This window comes from Malania oleifera, chromosome 11 (assembly GCF_029873635.1).
Source record: "Malania oleifera isolate guangnan ecotype guangnan chromosome 11, ASM2987363v1, whole genome shotgun sequence".
NCBI lineage: Eukaryota > Viridiplantae > Streptophyta > Magnoliopsida > Santalales > Ximeniaceae > Malania > Malania oleifera.
Window position 1 is genome coordinate 34,875,498 of NC_080427.1, and position 23,522 is coordinate 34,899,019.

Consider the following 23,522-nt stretch of genomic DNA (forward strand, 5'->3'; position numbering starts at 1 on the left):
TTATAAAAATATCTTAACATAATGTAAAACATCAAACTAAGATGCAATCTAGTATTTTTTAATATTATTTTTATATAAATTATCAAAGTTGGAAATTATTTAGTTTTTTTAAAATATTAATTTAATATTTTATATATATATATATATATATATATAGAGAGAGAGAGAGAGAGAGAGAGAGAGAGAGATTGAATAAATCTGGTGTGTGGTCTCGAAGGCTTTATTATTTTTTGCCATTAACTGAAAATGAAATAAATGATATAGGAATGATAAATAAAATATTAAGAATTTTAGATATATTAAATGACACAGACATAAATATTCAAGCTCATATGAAAAAAATCAATAGGATGATTAATATTTGAAATTATCTCATAAATTTTATAATTTATTTTTGTTTTATTGAATTAAAATCTTTTGTAATTGTTAATAGTAATTGAATTACAAATTTTACAATTATTAATTACAATTAAACTAATAATTTATGTAATCGTTCATAATAATTGAATCAATATATCTACTCATACAAATATGAATTAAATTTAATATTTAGTTGTAGCTAATTAATAATTTCTGTAATAATAATTGAATTAAATATGATAAAGTTATGAAATATGTTTTTTTATCAAAAAATATAAAATTATAAAAACATTAAGATTTAAAATTTAGTGTATATATTTAATACAATTGTGTATATATGTAAGGGTATTAACCGTGTTTAGTGGAGTACGGAGGTCCTTGTTCCGTCGTCCGCCGTTGCCGTCCGCCGTCGGAGAGCGTTGTGGAGAGCCGTTGCCCAGAGCTTCAAAAAATGACGGAGCCTAAGAAACAAATAGACCTGCAGGACGCCTTGAAACCCTTATTCAAAAGTGCCGCTGAAGCAGAGGTTTGATTATACAATTACTCTTCCATCAGTCTTCAAGTATTGTTGATTTCGGCATTTAGCTCCCCCGTTTTAATTGAAGATTAACTATTAAGGATTTTTAAGTTTGCGCATCTTCAGATTGTATTGAACTTAGATGTTGATCCAAATTCCTTTTGTGAAGAACATGATAAATTTTCTTGCTATTTAGATGTTAATGAGTCCTTTTCTGGACTAAACATCTTTTTTGAGAAGCTGGGGGGACGTTTATTGGTGAATGAAGTGAAATACCCTTGTTAAATCGATTATGATATTTTCTACTTTCCTGGTTCAAACCAGAATCCTGCCATGTGCTGACTAGTATGTTTTTGTATAAAAGGACCGCTTGTCAAAACTTGAAGCTGTGGCAGCTGCCATTTCCATGAAGAAAGGTTTGTTCTTAGCACTATACCAAACCCTTTTTCAGTTGCATTGATGAGGTTATGGTTCTCAATTTCCCCCCTTCAAATTGGGAATTCATTAAGGTACCGGAAAAGAGGAGCTTTCGAAGAACCTGAGTGAACTCCAGGCAAAGCTGGAACATATGAAGGCAGAGCAAGTCTCAGAGAGAGAAAAGGTGGTACTCATTTATCTTTTTGTTCCGTTTTGTTTGGAGAATTGCTAGTTGGTTATGATTTCTTTCCTTGTAACTTGCAGGCTCAGAAAGAGATTCAGAAGCTTGCTGCAGAAAATGCAAAAATGCAATATCGAATAATCCATCTTGTCCGGGCGCTCAAGGAGGCTGATAGCAAATTGGAGGCCAAGTGAGGTATAACGGTTTCTCAGCAGCTCCTTTTTCATGGCTAGTTGGGTTATGGTACATGTTAGTATTCACTTAACACATTTGTCAAAACTTGAAATAATCCTGTATTTTGTCCCTCTTAGAGGTTATTTATGTGTTTTAAGCATTATTATTATTGTGTTAGTATGTTAATTAGTGAGAGTTAGTAAGGATATTATTGTCATTAGAATGTATTTAATTTGTATTATAAATAGAGGGAGAGAACTATCTTCAAGTTAGGTCATTCATTTTAATCAAATCTTAACATGTTATCAAAGCGTGATCCAACTGAAACCCTATTCCCCCCTCAACTGTCACCAGAAAACACCATTCTCTTGGCTGTCCTTCCCAGATCCACCTTCACCCCACATTATTTCAAAAAACCGACCATAAACCCATAAACAAAACCCCCCAAAGCCTAACCCCACAAAACCCCATCGTTAGAGGAGCACCCATGCGCTGGCCAAATTCCGGAAAAGCCAACCCCACGCGCCAGCATGTGAGTGAATTTCCGACCATTTTTTCCCCCCTCTGCCATGTTCTGATTCCTTCTTTAAACAATATTATCAAGCTGTTAGGCCTGTTTTTTGCTAAAAAATTCAACTGTTTTCGACCATACAGTTGCGGTATTCCATTAATATCTGTTTAGGGTTTGTGAATGCTTCTTTGTGAGTTTTTTGGAGCAGTGGCAGCATTCGTATGTTCAGTTGTAAGGCTGTGGCAGCGCTATATCTGTCGGTGAGTTGTTCACCTTGTCCATGGTTGTGTCGGTGCTTCACATAGTTTGTGATTGTCCCAATTAGTTTTGACTGTTTTTCTTGTCTGAAATTGGTGTGGTTGCTGATTTGTGAGTGTTGGGATGGAGTCTATAAATTCCAAAAATTTGTTTCCTACATCAATGTCACAAATAACAACTCAAAAGTTGGATGGAAAGAACTATGTTCAATGGTCTAAAGCAGTTCAGGTTTATTTAGCATGATTAGGAAAATCTAACCACTTGCTTCAATCTGATCCTTTTGATGAAAATAGAAAAGACGTGTGGGCTCAAGAAGATGCCTTAATTGTTCCCAATTATGGAATTCGATGGAGCCATAGGTTGCACGGATGTGTATGTATCTAGATACATGCAAGGAGATTTAAGATTATGTCAAACTTCTATACTTTAGTAACATTACACGTATGTGTAATTTATTTTAGGATTATTTTCAGTTACAATAAGGAGATAAGAGTATTGCAAATTAATTTGGAGAGAGAAAGCATATTCATGAGGAGCTTAATGTCCTGTAACCTATAATTGCCGACGTTCTTGAGATGTAGAAGTAGAGGGAGCAAATGACAGTTCTTTGTGTTCTAGTAGACTTGAGACCCAAGTTTGAGGTAGTCTAGTCCTAGATACTTAGTAGTGTCGAGCTACCATCATTTGCTGATATTTATTCTCGTGTTCTTTGTGCTTACTTTAGCACGCATTCTCTTGCTCTTGCATTTGGCTTTGAGAGGACAACCTTCGCTACATAGGGTGATTCTAATTCTTTACCAAACAACTGCAAAAGTTATTGAGGTAGTTTGAGTGGTTGTAGTGGTAGAGACGGACGAGATAGAGGTACTCCTTGCAAGTGCACTCATTGTGGATGAAGTAATAATACTATTGAGAGGTTGGGATCTTCGCGGTAGATCTTCATGTGTTGCCAATACAGCCACCACAGACTCCTCACCTTTGGGGCCGAGTGGGGGGCAACGCACTGTATCCATGTCAAAGGAAGAGTATTCCAAGTTCCTGCAATATCAAGCGTCACAACAAACTTCTCTTCCCATGACATCTCTTGCCCAAACAGGTGATCCCACAGTATGCCTATCATTCAGTACTTCTCGTCCTAGGCCTTGGGTCATAGACTTCAATGCTACAGATCATATCATAGGTATACCTAGCTTCTTCATTCTTCAATATCCTGCAAATTTACCTTGTGTTACTCTTGTTGATAAATCCATCACTGCAGTTAAGGGAATTGGGATTGTAAATCCCACTTCTTATATTTCTCTTCCTTTAGTTTATATATTCCCAAATTTCCTTTCAGTCTTATGTCCGTTAGCAAAATTACTAAATCCATGAATTGTTTAGTGACATTCTCCTCTAATTTTGTGGTTATTCAGGATTTGAAGATGAGGAAGACGATTGGCGGGGGGCGTGAAGTTGGTGGACTTTATCACTTTGAGCCGCTATATCCTTCTACCACCTGCACTACTTCTACCACACCTTTTCAAATTTGTTGTCGTTTTGGTCACCCTTCATTGAAAAAGTTAAAATGTTTTGTTCCTAGTTTGAGTTCTGTGTCTAGTCTTGATTGTGAGTTTTTTCAGTTTGGAAAGAACCATCGTGTTCCTTTAGCTTCCCAAGTCAATAAACGGGCTGCAGGCCTTTTTATGTTAGTTCATTATGATGTTTGGGGTCCTAGTGGGGTTGTGTCCAAGTTGGGTTTTCGGTACTTTGTAACCTTTGCGGATGATTATTCAAGAATGACTTGGTTATATTTAATAAAAGATCGTTATGAGTTATTTCATATATTTTGTGCCTTTTTTTTTTAAATAAAGATTCAATTTGGTTTGCCAGTTTGAATACTTTGAAGTGATAATGCTAAAGTGTACTTTAGTGCACAATTCACTACTTATATGACTCTGTTTGGTATTGTTCATCAATCATCCTGTGCCCATACTCCTCAAGATGGGGTTGCTGAGAGGAAAAATAGACATCTTCTTGAAATAACTCGCACCTTACTTTATCGAATGCATGTACCTAAAGTGTTTTGGAGTGATGATGTACTTACTGCTTGTTTTCTCATCAACAAAATGCCATCCTCTGTTCTTAGTGGTAAAATTCCCTACTCCATTCTCTTTCCTAATTCACCTTTATTTTCTCTCCCTCCTCGTATATTTGGGTATGCGTCCTTTGTTCATCAACTAGCTCCTAGGGTGGATAAGTTGGATCCTCGTGCTATAAAATGTATCTTTCTGGGCTACTCATATAATCAAAAGGGATATCTTTGTTATAGTTCTGTGTTACATCGCTTCTTTGTTTCTGCTAATGTTACCTTCTTTGAGTCTACACCTCATTACACCCAATAACTGAGTGCTTCTAAGCTCAATGAGTCTCTTGCTTCGGCTAATATTCCAGATTCTACTTTTCTGTCCTTGCTCAACCAACCATCTGAGTCTCCATGTAGTTTGAATCATTCTCATTGTCTTAATCATCCTAATTTTAGGTGTATTCATGATGGCGACTCCAAGGAAGAGAATCCCTTCTAGTTTCTACTACTATGCCTTTGGTTTCCTCGTCTAATGATCATACTCCCCAAGATGTTGATCCTCCTATTGTTGTTCAGAAAGGTAAATGCACATGTACTCAACTTCCCATTTCTAACTATGTTTGTTATGACTCTTTATCGCCCTCTTATTATTGTTTTGTTACTGCTCTATCATATGCTACCCTTCCTAAATCTGTTTCGAAAGCCTTAGCCCATTTTAGGTGGAGGGATGCTATGGTTGAAGAGATGAATGCTTTACATGACAATGGTACTTGGGACTTGGTACCTCATCCTCTTGAAAAGTCTGTGGTTAGTTGTCGTTGGGTTTACACTGTGAAAGTCAACCTTGATGGTTTTGTGGCTCATCTAAAGGCTTGTCTTGTTGTTAAGGAATGCACTCAAGTGTATGGTTTGGATTATTCTAATACTTTTTCTCGAGTTGCCAAACTTACATGAGTGCATCTGTTGATCTCGTTGGCCTCTGCGTTAGTTAGATGTGAAAAATGCATTCTTGCATAGTGACCTTGAGGAGGAGGTTTATATGGAGCAACCACCTAGGTTTGTTTCTCAAGGGGAGTTGGGCTTAGTGTTTCGACTCAGTAAGGCTCTATATGATTTAAAACAATCTCCTAGTGCATGGTTTGATCATTTCAGTACTATAGTACTTGAGTTTGGTCTTTGACAATGTGCTGTAGATCATTTAATGTTTTATCGTCGTATTTCATTAGGAAGGATCCTTCTTGTTGTTTATGTGGATTATATTGTTATTAAAGGTGATGATGATAAAGGTGTTCAGAGTCTCAAGCTTTTTCTACATACTAAGTTTCAAATTAAAGATTTGAGATCGTTGAAATACTTCTTAGGTATAGAAGTATTTAGATCTTGTATGGGAACTATTTTTTCACAAAGGAAGTATGTTCTTGATCTATTGGATGAAACTGGATTGTTGGGATCTAAACTGGTTGATACACCCATGGATCCTAATAGTTAGTGTCAGATATGGGTGATTTGCTACCTAATTCTGGACAATACTGGAGACTTGTTGGAAAATTGAATTATCTCATAGTCACTTGGCCGGATATATCTTTTGCAACAAATGTTGTGAGTTAATTTCTGGATTCTCTGATGCAGATTGTGCTGGGTTGCCTTCCAACTGGAGATCCACAATTGGGTATTGTATCTTTTTTTTTTTTGATATCGCCGGGTGTCCTGGGCTTACGCACCAAACTAATCCCACACCTACACTAGTCGTACCCTCGACTAACACGTAGGAGGTAAATCGCGGATGTGCGCTACAGGCGGTAGGGTTCGAACCCCAGACTTCACCTTTGTCCAAGACCGTCTAACGCAAGTCCTTACCACTTGAGCTTATGCCCGGGGGCACTGGGTATTGTATGTTGGTTGGTGGTAATTTGGTTTCTTGGAAGAGTAAGAAACAAACTGTGGTGGCAAGGTTAAGTGCTGAATTAGAATATAGAGCTATGGCTTACGCTGCTTGTGAGCTTGTTTGGTTGAAAACCATGTTGGAAGAATTGGGTATTTCTCATCCTCAACCTATGAAGTTGATATGAGATAATCAAGCTGCTCTTCATTTTACCTCCAACCCAATCTTTCATGAGCGAACGAAGCACATTTTAGTTGACTGCCACTTTGTTCAGGAAAAACTTGTGTGTAGAAGCTCATTACACTATCCCTTATGTGACGTCGGATATGCAGCTTTCTAATTTGTTTACCAAAGCATTTGTGGGTGCTCGTGTTAAATTCATTTGTTAACAAGCTAAGAGCATATGACATTTATGCTCCAACTTGAGGGGGAGTGTTAGAGGTTATTTATGTCTTTTACTATTATTATTATTAAGTGTGTTAGTCTGTTAATTAGTGAGAGTTAGTAAGGGTATTATTGTCATTAGAATGTATTTAATTTGTATTATAAATAGAGGGAGAGACCTATCTACAAGTTCGGTCATCCATTTTAATCAAATCTTAACAATCCCAAAATTTGGTTGCTTGGATTTGTTATGTGTTACCGACTTACGATTGATTTTCCTCCTATTATGTTCATCATTTGGGTTAAAATGATGTGGAAATTTTTTTTCTGCATCATTATGGAAGGATAAAAGGATTATGTGATGCTTTATCTTATAGATTCTGCTGCTTACATATGAAACATTCTTCGTTATAATGTTAAAATTACTGTTGGATAATCTTAGTGGGGCGAAAAAGAGTTTCTTATAGTCTTAAGTTCCTTCTAGTAATGTAGGAGATCATGGAATTCCCTGATCTGAAGCTGGTTCATGTGCTAAAGGGTTGGGGTGGGACAAGCGAGATCCAACATTCAAATATTACCAATCAAAAAAGAAAAAAAGAAAAAGGTGATGATCAAAATTCCCCCTTTGGAAGCCTTATGTGGTTAAGTGTTGGGATGGGATAAGGGAGATACATTCAAATATTAGCAGGAATTTTATGGACAAGGTGTTGGCTAGAAGGGTTTGGGGAGAGATGGAGGACTTGGATGAGGGGTTGTTTGTCTAATGCTTTTCTCTGAGTTATTGTGAATGGAGAACCTAAAATTTATAAAATCATGTAAGATTTCCTTTGGTCGGGCTTGGGGATAAGAGAGATCACCTGGTTAGCTGGGAGACTGTTTGTAGATCTAGGTTGGAGGGGGGTTTGTCCGTTTATGTCTTGTTAAGTTGATGTCTAAAAACACTGCTCTTTTGGCTAAATAGTTAGGGCGGTTTCCCAGAAAGGAGTCATATCTCTGGAATAGAGTCATTAAAAGAATTTTGGTATGCATGTGAATGGTTGGGATGCTAATTTAGGAATTAGATGTTCTTCAAAAAGCCTGTGGAGGTGTATTTCTTAGGTCTACCCCCTCTTTGTTCCTCACACTAAGTTTGTCTTAAGTAATGATTCTTGTACTCATTTTTGGGAAGATTTCTGTGTGGGTAATGCTACTTTATTATATTCTTTTCCTTGTCTTTATCGTTTGAGTTTATATCATATTGAGGTAATTTCATTCTTTTTGATTTCTGAAGATCTTTCATTTTCTTGGGACTTCCATTTCCGTAGAACTCTTAATGATAGAGAGGCAGAGGAGTTGTCTTCTTTGTTGATGCTATTGGGGACTTCTTGTCCTTGCTTTAGGGTGGATAGGCGTTCTTGGTCTTTAGACTCTTTGGGGGCTTATTCTTGCAAATATTTTTTATGATTACTTGATTTATGCTAACATTCCCTTTCCGCTCCATAGAATTATTTGGAAGGTCAAAGTTCCCTCGAAGATCAAGGCTTTTACTGCGTTGGTTGTTCTTAATAGACTTAACACCAACATTCTGTTGCAGAGCAAGAGACCTTCAAAGGCACTTGTTTCTTATATATGTTTTCTTTGTGGTGATAGTTTTGGCATAACATCACAATTTTATTTATTTTTTCACTGCTCATCTGCTTGGAATATATGGAATAAGCTTTTTGGTCTTTTGCAAGATAATTGGATTTTTCTGAAGTTAGTGGAGGACTTTGGCCACTTCTTTTGCTGCTTTTGGCAAAAGGAAGGATGTTCATGCTTTTGGGTGTGTGGTTTTTGCAGTTCTGTGGGGTTTATGGATTGAAATAAATGCTCATATATTTATGGAAAAAAAGCTGAACGAATCTTTGTTATGGGAGGAGATTCATTATTTGGCCTCACTTTGGTGTGCTTCTGCTGGTTGTTTCAAAGGAGTCAGGTTTTCAGTATCGAACAGGAATGGTTGGCTTTGTAAGTCTAATTGTTCAAGTTTTTCTTTATTTTTATTTTCTCTTTTTTCTGTCTTCTGTTTTGGAGGATTCCTTGTTCTCCCTCTTGTACATTCTTCTTTCTCTAACAAAGTCATCTCCTTTTGCTATCCCAAAAAAAAGAAAAAAAAAATCAAATATTACCAATAAAAAAGAAAAAAGGAAAAGGGAGATGAACAAAATTCTCCCATCTGCAGCCTGGTTCATGTGGTAAGGTGTTGAGGTGGGATAAGGGAGATCCAACATTTAAATATTACCAATCGAAAAAACAAAGAAAAAGGAGATGATCAAAATTCTAATATCCCTTCATTTTTTTAGTGGAAACAATTGGTTTTTGGATATTGCTTACTTAAAAAGGAATCAATTTTTAACTTTGATAATACAATTATATACACTTCATTATAGACAGACTTGGAATACACAATGTTCATAGAATCTTGTGTCTTATTAGATAGGGATGAGTAAGAGGGGAAAGATTGTTGCTAGGAATCCTAATGCCTTATGTGAGTGGCTGAACTGTTGAATCTGACTTGGGTATATTAATTGATGATTACATGTTCAGAAGTTATCCACATAATTCTAGATGTTATTGCATTGTTGGTGGGTTGTAGAGCATGGTGTTACAAAACATCTTAATCAGATTTTGTGAACTCCCACATCAGAAAGATTGTAGTGCCTTACTGCTTGTTGAACTTGACTTCAGTAAAACTTCTTCAAAATTGCTGATGAGAAGTCAGCGGCAGTCTTCCAGAATACTGAGAGCAACTGTTCTCTTTTGGTTTCCTAACAATTTGTCTCTGTTCAGTACAAAAGCTTTGCGAGTAAGCGGTCAGCTGTCCCTCCCAGGGTAGTGTATAAAAAATCCCAAGAAAAACAAACGCCAAGAGAATCCCCATCTGCCCAGCGCCTTCTAAACCACCTCACCAAATATTCATTAGTTTTGATGGAAGGAAATCTTTTTTGTCACGGCATAGCATTTTCTGATTTCCACCAAAAAGTAAGCCCTTTCAGATTGACCATAAGTATGTGGCTAGGGGCTACAACTTTGTGGACTATATTTCAATTTTTGGATCTATATCTGACACGACTAATTAGAATGTCAGCCTGTTTGAAAGGTGGTACACAATGAGAATTCCACTGTAATGGCTGAAGCTTCACACAGACTTCAGATCCCTTAAACTGACTGACCTACAACACATAGTTTCTGTTGGTTATTTTATTGATTCGTGTAAAACTAACAAAGGGCTAAAAGGGGACCAAAGCTAGGTCAATTGAAATGTCTCGCCATTGACAACATTGTGCTAGTGATTGCCCATCATGTTGGTGCATCTTGGATTTGGATGGAAATGTCCAGCCCTTTGACTGATTTAGCTCCATGGGATAGGGAGCCTGAGTATGGATCCTGAATTTTTTTTGTTTTTTTTTGAGTGAGAAGGGGAGGGGGGTCCTTTAAATGGGATAAGTTATCCCATTCAAAACAATTACACACCTAATGGAGTAATTTTCTTGAAAAATGCTGATCCTCATCTCTAGGAATAGACCTTTCTAAGTGTTTCTTCATTTAGGAATTTGTTTTTTTTTTTTTTTTTTTGGGGGGGGGGCGGGTTTGATACAGGTAAGTGATTCCATTCAAAAGAATTACACACCTAATGGAGTGATTTTCTTGAAAAAAGTTGATCCTCATCTCCAGGATACATCTCTTCATTTAGAGTTTGGTTAATGCTCTCAAGTAATTTGGTGCTTTTTGAGGGCAACGTTTTGGAATTTTGGATGATAAATGATCATGTGGGATAACTTGAGTTGCCATAACAGATTCCCATTAGAAGAATTACATACTTATCTCATTGGAGTGATTTTCTTTTCGACAAGAAGAAAATCATTTGAGTTCAACAAATGGGAGTGATTTTCTTGAGAAAGATGATCCACATGTGTAAGGAAGAAATAACCAAGATTTAATGGGAGTGATCGTTATTGTGGTGGAGAAGTGTTATTAAGAGCACAAAATTTTATCCCATTATGATATTTTTACACTAGTTCTATTTAGCAGTCAAACAGAGAGGAGTAACGATTGTTTTTGCTTGTGGATGGGCATTTTATTTAGCAGTAGAACTGAGCAGTGAGAAATAACCTTGTTTGTTAATTTGGATTTAAGCAGAATGGGTAGGATGCTAGACCTGGTGCTATCCAGCCCTCCCCTGAGGCTTTAGAAATTTGTTTGCGTTTCTTGTCCTTTTTTATTTTTCACCCATGCCCAGGGTACTGAATTGGTGATAGTGTAAAGGTTTGGTTTTTGGAGGATCTTTGGGTTTGGGATGCACTTTCTTATTCGAGTTTTTCTGTCTTATCATCTTTTTGATACTTATATTCTGAACTCTCCTTGGTTTTTGAGTGGATTTTTGGTTGGGGATACACTTTTTTATGAGTTCTTCTCTGTCATTTCTGTCTTTATATTTCTCTTTTTTCTGAACTCTCCCTTGGTTAGAAGAATTTTATTTTTTGGAGTTCTCATTTTGCTAGAAACTTGAGTGGGAGAGATTAATGATCTTATTTTGTTATTGAATGCCATTGATTTCATTTGTCTTTTTTTTGGGGAGTGATAATAAGATATGGGTTTTGGACTCTTATGGTAACTTTTCTTGGAAGTCATTCCTTTGCTCAAATGATTTTAGTCGCCCCTTTCTATCTTAGTTCCTTTATTAGGAATTCTAGAAGTTTCCAGAATCAAGGCTTTTACCTGGACTGCAATCCTTGAAAGAATCAATACTAATGATCCTTTACAAAGAAGGCCATTAATTAAAGCTTTATTTCCTTATGTGCATGCACTTGGTTATCATAATGGGAAGATTATTTCTCGTCTATTTTTAAATTGTCATTTTTTTGTGGGAAATATCAAACAATTTGTTTGGTGTTTTTGGGAGCGATGGGTTCCCTTTGCGAGGGCATGCATTTTCCTTCTTTTAAGGCCTTTGGTGAAACCAAGGAGAGAGCTTCATGGAAAAGTGCCATGTTTGCAATAATTTCGACACATTTGGTTGAAGCACATCGCGAGAATCTTTAGAATTTGGTTAATCCTGTTCATCAGATATGGTGTAAGGTGGGGTTTTCGGCATATCTTTGTTTTTCTACAAATGGTTTACTCAGAGGAGTTTCATTGATTAATCTGCACAAGGACTAGAGAGCTATTCTTCATTACTATTTCGTTGTTTTTTTTTGGGTAGGATACTTTATCCTTCTTTTCTCTTATTCTATTTCTCTTTGTATAATTCTCTCTGTAAAAACAGAAGAAAATCACTTGTTAATGTATGCCTTGTTTTTACTGCACAACATTTTTTAAAAATATATTTTTTTTGGGAGTTTCAACAGGTCATTCTTAGAGCAAATGATAAATGATAGAAGATTTCGGAGCATGAGGACTTCTAATTTGCAAGCAGAGACAACCTTTGATACAATGTATAAGATTTCCACACACATGCATGTTTTGCCCTGATATTGATAACATCGAGATTAATTAAATGAGTTTGTATTTCTTGCGCACACGTTATGGCCAACAACAATTAAACCAAGTATCTGCTAATTACTAATCAAAACCTCTTTCATCCTCTAATTACAATTTGTTTAGAAGATGTACATGCAAGAAGAACTGAGTATTTAGCTTTCCAACAACTTTTGCGTGCAAGTGTGGAGATGCATTTTGATGGTTAGCAATTTAGCTGATTTGCATATATGTTGTTGAGTGGCATTGATCTAACCATGTGCTCAGATAGTCCGGAATGAACTAGTGCATCTTGTTAGATTTTGACGTTAGTTGGGAGTGGGATTATATTCACCTATGAAATGGAATTGGGATCATCGTTTATATGAAAGTACTTTTTAGAAACAGTATTTATTTAAAAAGGTACCTACTTAGGAGTAGTATGAGATTATTTATGACGAGTACTTCTTCTGATTAAGAACTTTTTTCAAAAAAAAAAAAAAAACCTCTTCAAAAAATACTTATTTTGTTAAAAGATTATCAGCAATATCCAACCATCAGCTGCTTGAGAATATTTTTCTGTTTCAAAAGAATATTTTCTATTTCTTTATTATTCTGTTCTTCTGTTAGTTTGTTGCATGAGAATATTTCTAGCTTGCTGACCTGTATATATACAGCTTGTGCGATGACTGTAGATGCATGGAAGCAATACAATGAAATTTCATTTTCTCTTCATCTTTGTTTTTCCTGTACTCTCATTTTCTATCATGGTATCAGAGCCACTTTAGGACTTACGTTTGTTCTCTCGGGCTCTCTGTTTTCATCTCGCAGTGCCTTCTTTCATGGCCGATTCTCCTACTACATCTACTTCACATCTACAATCTCTAGCTGCTACATTTTCTTTTCCCATCAATTTGATTACAGTATATTTAAATCATGACAACTATTTGTTGTGGAAGGCACAAATTATGCCTTACCTCAAAGGCTAGAACCTATTCGGGTATATTGATGGCTCTATTGTACCTCCCCACCTGCTCGACAAAAACTCCAAACCAACCCCTAAGTTCCTCGCTTGGCAACAGCAAGACCAAACCATCATCAGCATTCTTATTTTCTCTCTTTCTGAGACATTGATTGCTCATGTCATCTCGGCTGCCTCCTCTCGCGAGGTGTGGGAAATTCTTGAAGATCTGTTTGTTGCAAAATCACACGCCAATATCATGCAAGTCCAGCTACAACTTGACTCACTTCTAAAAATGAGTAGTTGGGAAGTTATCTCAAGTGTAGGAATTACGTTGTGTAATAATTAGCCCAAAAAGGTAAGATCGTCTCCTCGGGGAATGCAGATTAGTTTTAAACTAGCACAAAACAGAAAAAAAGAAAATAAGAAAACAATTTCACTAAACATGGTTTAGATTCGAAATCTTGGAGTTTTTGAGATTTTGTGATGAAATTAAATAACGTGAAACATAAATGTGAATCTAACACGCATAAACCTACTAAACAACTCACAAATTAAACATTCAAATAATAAATCAAAGCAAAAACCTCAATTAACTGAAAGAAGTATTTAATTTCAACACACTAATTATCACTCTAATAACAGACCAATCATTCAGTTTCGACACTAACTTTAAATGAAAACGATTAAACTCTCGATAGAAATAACTCAAGAAAAATTACTAAACTTAAACAATCATTAAAGTAACTTTAAAGTGAAGAACTACAATGAAATAAACAAACACACTAATTATCTTCAACCCAAAAAAATGTGAACAGAAATTATCCTAACATCACTAATTATCTTAAACCAAACAAACACGCTAATTATCCCAACACCAACCTCACATGAAGACACTAACCCAATCAAAAATGTGAACAGAAATTAAATCAACCCAACAATAAATTCGAACAAAAATAAACTCAATGTTTTAACTACTTAAATGGAAAATAACATACTAAAACACAATAATAATTAAGAGTTTCAAATAAATTGAGATTAAAAATAAATATAACTCAACATTTATTTAAATTAAAAAGAGAGAATTTAAAGAAAACAAAACTGAATATGATAATAAGAATAATCTCTACCTAAATCTATTCCAATAATGACATTAAAATAAAAAGAAAAGACAAATTAAATTTAATAATCCTAACCCAATAAAAATTTAAAATTTCAATAGAAACTTTTAAACAAAACACAGCTGTAAGTAACAATTTATTGAGTATTAAATGTGGGAGAGAGAGAGAGAAATGGAATCCAACACAGCAGCAGTAGCTGCTGTGTTCTTCTTTGCTGCGGCGCGAAACTCTAGAAAGACCCCAGCTGCTGCTCCCCTAAAAAAAGGCCACCAAAGCAAGATGATAAAAACCCTAAAGCCCTTTGAAAAGTCAGCCCATTCACCAAAAGAGACCCCCTGGCTCACACTCAGCGCACCAAGCAAAGAAAGGGGACCCGGCTGCATGGTCGGGTCACATCAATGTTTTTTTTTATATATTTTCTCTTTTTTTTTTTTTTTTATCTTGTTTCTTCTTTTTTCTTTTTTTAATTTTCCAGCAAACAAGCTCATTTTTTACCATTCTAAAACCTGTATCTCTCAAAACTCAAAACACAAAAATTATAGAACACTTTCTTGGCTTTTCACGGCATTTTGAATCGCCTCAATCGGAGGTTGGACAAGAAAGTTACGCCCAGTTTACGAAGTATTGTCGATTTTTAGCTTCCAATGGTTATCCTGTAATAAAAAAAATACCAAAAATTCATATATTATTCAATAAAGCCTAAATATTATAAATAAAATACAAATGTTAAAATATTGAGAGTAATTAGATATTTAATTAAAAATATAATTCGTATTGCATGTATTAAAACACCTAATTACGCAATTTAAGCGCGTAATCACTCCCCCAACTAACGTTTTTCTAGTTCCTAGCAAATAACGTAAATGCATTCAAACCAGGGGAGAAGCAACTAAAATTCCAATACTTATAAAAATTACATGCCATGAAATATGCTTAATGAGTTTAGGAACACAAATACAGATTAATCTAAGTTACATCTAAACTGAAAGATTTATACACCATTTAGTAAAACAACCACAATAATGGAGTGTAACAAAGCTCACGTGTATAAAAAAAGATCAGCATTCTAAGATTGACTACCAATAGATATTAACGGTTTCAATCACAACAATTAGTCTGAGACAACTACACGATTGTACTCTAATTCAAAATCATTATATTGGCGGTTTTTACACGATTATACTTTAAAAGGCACCCACTTTCTTGATTAGTTAGGATCCCAGTAGTAGGTCACGCTACTACAAGGTACCCACTTTTTGTTTAGTTAGGATCCCGGTAATAGGTAGCCCTTTCCAATACACAATTGTTCCCCTCTTTTTGATTTTTTTTCTTTTCTATATGCAATTGATCCCTGACTTGTTTCTTCTTTTCATTTGCTTCAAATTTTTTCTCTTTTTTTTTTTTATAAGCTATTAGGATATGGTTCATTAGAGTCCAAAACAACAGAATTATATATCAACCAGAAATGGTTTAAGGTAGTCTTTTTAAGTCTTCTAACTTGTGTAGTGTGTGTAGCAAGACTCTCAACATCCTTCTCTTGGTTACAACTAAATAAAACGAATAAAGTGTTCTTTTGATTCAAACTTTGATTGCACTACATCCTACATGTTTCATATCCTCAAAAAGAGAAAGAAAAAAAAATTGGGCATGTAACGTTCGCAAATAAGGAATTTAGCATGCTCTGAGTTCAATAACAGTATTTCCCAAATGTAGACCTAACCAACATGCAAACATCACATGCAATTTTCACATTGAAATTCTATTACATGGAAACACACAATTGCACAAGCAAATTCTCCCTCTTCCCCCCCCCCCCCCCAAAAAATTAAAATGAGACAATGTCCTCAATGTTTGAAAAAAGAAGCAAAAGAATGATAATAAGGGAAGTAGAAGAGTGCCTAGGTGGAAACAGTAAGGGAAAAGAAAATTTAAAACTAAAGGAAAATGTACCTGCTAATAAACTAAAACAAGATAAAATAAAACAAAATGAAAAACAAAGAAAAGAAAAACATCACAGTATGTCTGGTAGAGGCTCAAGAGGAATTTCATCTGGTGGGTGCAGGTTTATAAATTGAATTGGCGAGTCTCCAAATTTGAGTCGCCACAATGAATCAATCTTATTACCTACACAAAAGTTAGCCTCAATTAAATCAATGCTCTCTAAGGTACTAAACAAAATATGTGCAGGTTGGCTTCCTTGTTTTAACAAGAAATGATCTTTATTCAGTATATTGTCCAGGAAATTCAATTCTTTAAGAATCAGTCTCTGAGGCAAAAAGTGTCGGAATGGTTACCTTCGAATCTTCAGAAACATCAACATTAGAATTTTTACCTGATTTTTTTGAAATTTAAACTCTCAGCATTTTGCTTATCCTCTTTATCAGGTGTACCAGTCCCCTTACCATTGCAGAGATTTGTTTCAGCATTGTACTCTTTGACATTTACTCCAATTGGGAGAGATGGTTCCATGGCTACCAATCTCTAAGAATAAGGTACCACAGGTTGGTACTCCTTATTAACTGACTTCTTCACTTCTGGTCTTACTTCCTCTGATTTTTCTTTGACTTCATCTGTCTTAGTTGGAACTTTGGGTGTCTCACACCACTCTCCACCATGTACTGCTCTCAATGGCTGAGCTGCAATTGGCCTTCTATCAATCCTAGTGTTCCATTGTCGAGCATAGTTAACTAAATGATCCAAAAAACTCAATACCTCATCAGGCTCCTTGTCGAAGAAATCTTTTGAACACACAGTATGGACGAACTGTTTCAAGTTAGGAGTCAATGCAGTGTAGAAGTAGTTGACCAGACGCCATGATTCAAATCCATGGTAGGGACACATATTGACCAGATCTTTAAATCGCTCCCAGCTTTCATGAAATTTCTCGCTAGCTCTTTGCTTGAATTGACTGATCTGTTATTGCAAAAATTAAGTTGTTTGTGAGGGAGAAAATTTATGCAGAAATTCACATTCCATATCATTCCAACTAGAGACAGAATGAGATATCAAAGAATTAAACCACATCTTCGCTCTATCTTTCAGAGAGACAGTAAATAAATGAAATCTAGTTAATTCATTAGTTCTAGCACTAGGAAAAAAAAATATTGCAAGTCAACTCAAACTCCGTCAAGTGTTGATAAGGGCACTCGGATTCCATCCCTAAAACTGAGGTATCAATGATGTCCTTTCACGCTGAGTCATGAAATTAAGTGCACTATCAGATAAAACAGTGTAAGATGGTGCAATGGTACATGTAGGCTGCAAAAAATCCATAAGATTGTGCTATGTAGGTGCACCCATATATTCTTCAAAACCTTTTTGTTTTGTTTTTTTTTTTTCTTTTTTATGAGAAAAATTAAAATAACAGGAAAAACATTAGTTTGAAACTAAAACTAACATTCCCCGGCAACGGCGCCAAAAACTTGACTCACTTCTAAAAATGAGTAGCTTAGAAGCTATTCCAAGTATAGGAGTTTTGTTGTAACGACACGAATTTAAAATGAAATTTAAATAATAAGGAAAGGGAAATGGAAACCGGAAACAGAAGGAGGTCGTAGACTTCCTCGACGACATTGCATTTCGGAAGGGAAAAACAAAAAGGGGGAGTTTCAGGGCTTCGTCGACGAGAAAATACAGAGAGAGGTTATAAGGCAGCTTGAATTTCGTCGACGAATACAAGGTCTCGTCGACAAAATTTGTGAAGGACTCGTCGACGAAGGTCAGGCTCGTCGACGAAAACTTGTTTTATAAGAATGAAAAATTCGGGAGAAATATCATTTCGTACGAAGCCTCTCTCTCTCTCTCCTCTCTCTCTCTCTACGGTTCTCTCTCCCTTCTCTCTACGTTTTCGGCCCCACCAGTCGTCAGATCGACAATCCGAAGCTACCACGACGATCCTGGCAGAGTTCTTTACAAGTCTGCAGGGGCGGATCGTCAGGGAAACGAAGTTGGATTCCATCCCAAATCCAGGGTAAGCCTTTTTACTCAATTTTTGGAGTCTTGACGGTTGAGAAAAGTGTTCTACGCATAAAAATACTGAAATTTAATACAGAGGGTTTTCAGTTTCGGAGTATTGGTCAGGGAACCCCTCAGGTGTTAAACTTGAATGCTTTTGGGTGAAAACTTTCTACTCAATATTTGGGTTTTTGACAGTTGAGGAAAATATTGTATGCTTCGAAATACTAAACTTTAATTCTAAGATTTTTCATTTTCAGGGTGTTAAGTTAGGAACCCTGCGGGTGGGGGGCAGTTTTATTAAGGGTTTTCTAGGAATCAGGTAAGGGGATAAACTAAACTAGTACTGTTTTGGAAAAATGCTTATATATATATAGTTACCATTTGATTTATGGAAAATGTATATGATTATATATATATGTCTTATATTTGCAAAATACTGTGAAAATGATCGTATGTTGAATATGTGGAAAATTTACTGTGTGGCATGAGTAAAAATGTTGTGAAATGTTGTTTTCTGGGTATGTGGATGATATTGATTTTTATTTTGGAAAAACGGCATATGGGCCGAGATGTTTTACATATATATATATATGGATGTTATTTGCCGGCGAATGGGCCGTGCTATGTGATTTGCCGGCGTACAGGCTATGCTATGTGGTTTGCCAGCATGCAGACTGTGCTATGTGATTTTCCGGTGTACGGGCCGTGCTATGTGGTTTGCTGGCGTACGAGCCGTGTTATGTGGTTTGCCAGTGTACGGGCTATGCTATATGATCTGCCGGCGTACGGGCCGATGATTTTCATGGTACACGTATATATATATATATATATATATATATATATATATATGTAAATGATATGATCGATGTGAAAATGAATGATATGAGATATCTATGTATCACAATTTTAGTATATGTATATGATATCAGAACCTGGTTGGCTTAATTTAGGCTAGCACTTGTACGGTACCGTTGTTATGTGTCCATGGTCCTCGTGATCATGATATATGTGTTAACGCCGCTGTACGGAGTGGTGTGAGATTGGATGGTCGATGTGGTTATGTTCGAGGAGTGTGCTGTTATCGCCCCTAGTGTACGGACCAGTCTGGGTAGACCCATCGGACCTACAAACTAGACTATCGACTTGACAGTGGTTGGCCAACTATTGTCAGGTCTCGCCTTTGGGCCACACAACCCAGTCATGTGGGGGTAATACATGACAACAGCCAACTAACCTACCAGGATGGTTTTTATGTTATATTAGTATGATATGAGATGAGAAATGTTTATGAAAATGCAGTATGTTCTGCCATGTATTGATAATACATATGTTTTTCCTAGATTTGATAAACAGTATTGAATATGTTATGTATGGTATATGTAGAACACAATATACTCATGTTGCCACACACTAGTGTTAGTTTATTTTCCTACTGAGAGGTGTCTCACCAGTAAATTTTATTAACTTTTCAAGAGCCCCGGCTAGGAGAGCGGGAAAAGTCCCGCAGAATTAGTGTTGTTTATCTACCCTTTGCGAAGGGTAAGTTTTGGTAGGGACAGTTAGTTTTTTTTTTGTGGGAATTGTCCCTAGATTCCATTTTTGGAATATATATATATATTGAGAGTTAGTGTTTATAGTACTCTGGTATGTATTGGGCACATTATGATGAGATGTATATAATTTTATACTTCTGCTGCGTAGGCTTCTACTATATGTTCTGTTATATCCCTAGTACCTACGGGTCCAGGTGGATGGTGACCTGCTGAACTGGATTGTGGGATATGTAGTATTGATTTTATTATGATGATATTATTATTGAAAAAAAATATATAATACGTGGGAAAATGAGCAAGTCGTGATATACGTCGTGTAATAATTAGTCTAAAAGGGTCAGATCGACTCCTCATGGAATGCAAATTAGTTTTAAACTAGCACAAAACAGAAAAAAGAAGATAAGAAAACAATTTCACTGAACATGGTTTAGATTTGAAATCTTTGAGTTTTTGAGATTCTATGATAAAATTAAATGACTTGAAACCTAAAATGTGAATCTAACACACATAAACCGACCAAACAACTCACCAATTAAACATTCAAATAATAAATCAAAGCAAAGACCTCAATTAACTTAAACAAATATTTAATTTCAACACAATTATCACTCTAATAACAGACAAATCATTCAGTTTCGACACTAACTTTAAATGAAAAGGACTAAACTCTCGATAGAAATAACTCAAGCAAAATTACTAAACTTGAACAATCATTACAGCAACTTTAAAGTGAAGAACTACAATGAAATAAACAAACACACTAATTATCTTAAACCCAAAAAATGTGAACAAAAATTATCCCAACATCACTAATTATCTTAAACCAAACAAACACACTAATTATCCCAACACCAACCTCACATGAAAACACTAACCCAATCAAAAATGAGAGCAGAAATTAAAATCAACACAACAATAAATTTGAACAAAAATAAACTCAATGTTTTAACTACTTAAATGGAAAACAACATACTAAAACACAATAATAATATAGAGCTTCAAATAAACTGAGATTAAAAATAAATATAACTCAACATTTATTTAAATTGAAAAGAGAGAATTTAAATAAAACAAAACTGAATATGATAATAAGAATAATCCCCACCTAAATCTATTCCAACAATGACATTAAATAAAAAGAGAAGACAAGCTGAATTTAATAATCCTAACCCAACAAGAATTTAAAATTCCAATAGAAACTTTTAAACAAAATGTAGCTGAAAGTAACAATTAAACAAGTATTAAAATGCAAAATAGAGAGAGAGAGAGAGAGAGAGAGAGAGAGAGAGAGAGAGAGAGAGAGAGAGAGAGAGAGAGAGAGAGAGAGAGCTTTCTCTGTTAACCGTGTTTGTCAATATATGCATTCTCCATGTTTATCTCATTGGCAGAGTGTTAAGCGCATATTACACTATTTAAACCATACTCTTCAATATGGCTTACTTCTGCAACCTTCTACCACTTCATCTCTAGCTGCCTACACTGATGTTGACTGGGCAAGGTGTCCAGATGACAGAAAATCCGTTGGAGGTTATTGTGTCTTTTATGGAAACAACATAGTTTCATGGAGCTCAAAGAAGCAATCTACTAGAGCCAGATCAAGTACTAAGGCCGAGAACAAGGCTCTTGCTCATGATACTTGTGAGTTACTGTGGTTACAATCTCTCTTATCTGAATTGGGTATTTTCTTATCCACACCTCCAACTCTTTATTGTGACAATTTGGGAGCAACTTATCTATCTATGAATCCTGTGATGCATTCTTGCACCAAACATGTCGATGTTGACTATCATTTTGTTCGAGATCATATTCAAGCCAAAGCTCTTCAGGTTTCATTTCTTTCAAGCAAGGATCAACTAGCTGATATTTTCACTAAACCATTATCTTCTTCCAGATATGCCTCTCTCTGATCGAGCCTCACTGTTCTTCCAAACCTACTTGGCTCACCGGGGCATATCAGCAATACCCAACCATCAGCAGCTTGAGAATATTTTTCTATTTCAAAAGAATATTTTTTGTTTCTTTATTATTCTATTCTTCTGTTAGTTTGTTGCATGAGAATAATCTAGCTTGCTGCCCTATATATATACTGCTTGTGCGATGACTGTAGATGCATGAAAGCAATACAATGAAATTTCATTTTCTCTTCATCTCTGTTTTTCCTGTACTCTCATTTTCTATCAAAAAAAGAGTGCTTTGGAAATATATATATATATATATATATATATATATATATATATATATTAAATGAGTACTTATTTTAAACGTAAATCAAATACTAGATTATTGACACAAGTGCTTATAAAAAAGTATGTTTATAAAAAATTACTTATCTCCAAATGGGGCATACGTGATTGTGATTATTATGTATCTTACTGAGAGGAAAGGATATTCTTACAAAGGGTTAGGGTGAAGTGGTGTTGGAGGAACATGATTTTTATTTTTTGGTCCTTTCATAAAAGTCTACTTTGTAGGAGGCTATGGTATGACAATTTATTTAATGATTTTTATCCCACAATTTGTACTGCGGATATTTATTTCGCTACTAATTTTTTTCTTTGATGTCTTATCTCTAAAGCATACGTTGATATGCCAGACACCTTGCAATTGATGCAATTGATGATAGAATGCAAACTGAAATCGAATCATTTAAAATGATTCATCGGAATCCGATTAATCAACTTTTAGATCAATATCTAATAGTTAACTGAATTAAATTGTAAAGTATAATTTAAAATTTTAAAGTCACTACAAATAATATATATATATATATTCAAAATAATCAACATATAAATTTGAAATATTCAAAATAAAAATTTAAGCATGAATCTTAAATCAATACACTTCTTTAAATTTAAATTATTAAAATTTAATATAATATTATATATATATATATATATATATATATATAGTACATTATTTTGATTTATATGGGTTGAACCGAAATCAAATTGATGATCGAAAGAATTAAAAATTTTGAACCAAAATCAAATAGAAAAAACAGTAGACTGATTTTTCGATTCGATGTGGTTCAATTTTTCAATTTAGTTCTATTTTCCAATTTTTTTGAATTTTTTTTTCCCACCCTTAACAATTACATTGTGTCAAGAAGTATAGTGTAATTGTGTGATGGTGATGCTGCTGCTGCTGCTGCTGCAGGTGATGATAATTAATCCTGGTATGGGCCTCTTACAACGAATGGAATGTTTGCAAACGGCAGTATGCCGTATAGGCCTTTGCATGCTAGCTGCTTAATTTTTTTCAACCACTATCATTTTTACATTCGAGCAAATGGCAAAAGTTCTGTTATATAAAAGGAATGACACAGATTGAGACTGGGTTGGCGAATGATTCTTATATGAGAGGTTAGGCATGGAATAGCAGCAAAATGGGTAGAAATGAGGAGATGAGTGCCACATGATAATGCAAATGTCCATTTGCATTAGCCTTGGGAAAGGTAAATTACTTATTAAGGCCTTAGATCAATGTGTATGCTTCTGGACTTACCCAGAAAAATGCATAGCCCACTTGCACGCGCCTTGGCAGAGGTAAATAACTCATAAGGCTTTGTCATTGGGTTTCAACTTTATGGCGCTTTTTTTGACAAAAAAACAAAATAAAATCTTGCAGCCCAATATCATACCTAACCTAATGTAATATGCCATTTTTGTTGATTTAATCTCTCTCTCTCTCTCTCTCCTTTTTCTTTGAA

General features: G+C 35.3%; 1 protein-coding gene across 2 annotated transcripts; it reads left to right on the forward strand.

Moving 5' to 3' along the window:
• The first annotated feature begins 672 nt into the window (after positions 1-672).
• Positions 673-12,353, forward strand: LOC131168396 (uncharacterized). Of its 2 annotated transcripts, none has more exons than XM_058127773.1 (5): positions 673-886; positions 1,242-1,293; positions 1,387-1,478; positions 1,559-1,670; positions 12,113-12,353. In XM_058127773.1, exons 1-4 carry the CDS (start codon positions 812-814, stop codon positions 1,667-1,669), a joined length of 330 nt encoding a protein of 109 aa, XP_057983756.1. In that variant the 5' UTR covers positions 673-811; the 3' UTR covers position 1,670; positions 12,113-12,353. The 2 variants fall into 2 exon arrangements, with proteins under 2 accessions (XP_057983756.1, XP_057983757.1); XM_058127774.1 differs by lacking the exon at positions 12,113-12,353 and adding an exon at positions 3,831-4,237.
• The last annotated feature ends 11,169 nt before the right edge of the window (positions 12,354-23,522 follow it).

Bases quoted from the DNA above. Each gene is read 5' to 3' on its own strand.
- LOC131168396 (XM_058127773.1), top strand. From the start codon at position 812: ATGACGGAGCCTAAGAAACAAATAGACCTGCAGGACGCCTTGAAACCC. The intron at 887-1,241 runs GTTTGATTATAC...TTTGTATAAAAG, and splicing joins AAAGTGCCGCTGAAGCAGAG to GACCGCTTGTCAAAACTTGA. The intron at 1,479-1,558 runs GTGGTACTCATT...TGTAACTTGCAG, and splicing joins AAGTCTCAGAGAGAGAAAAG to GCTCAGAAAGAGATTCAGAA.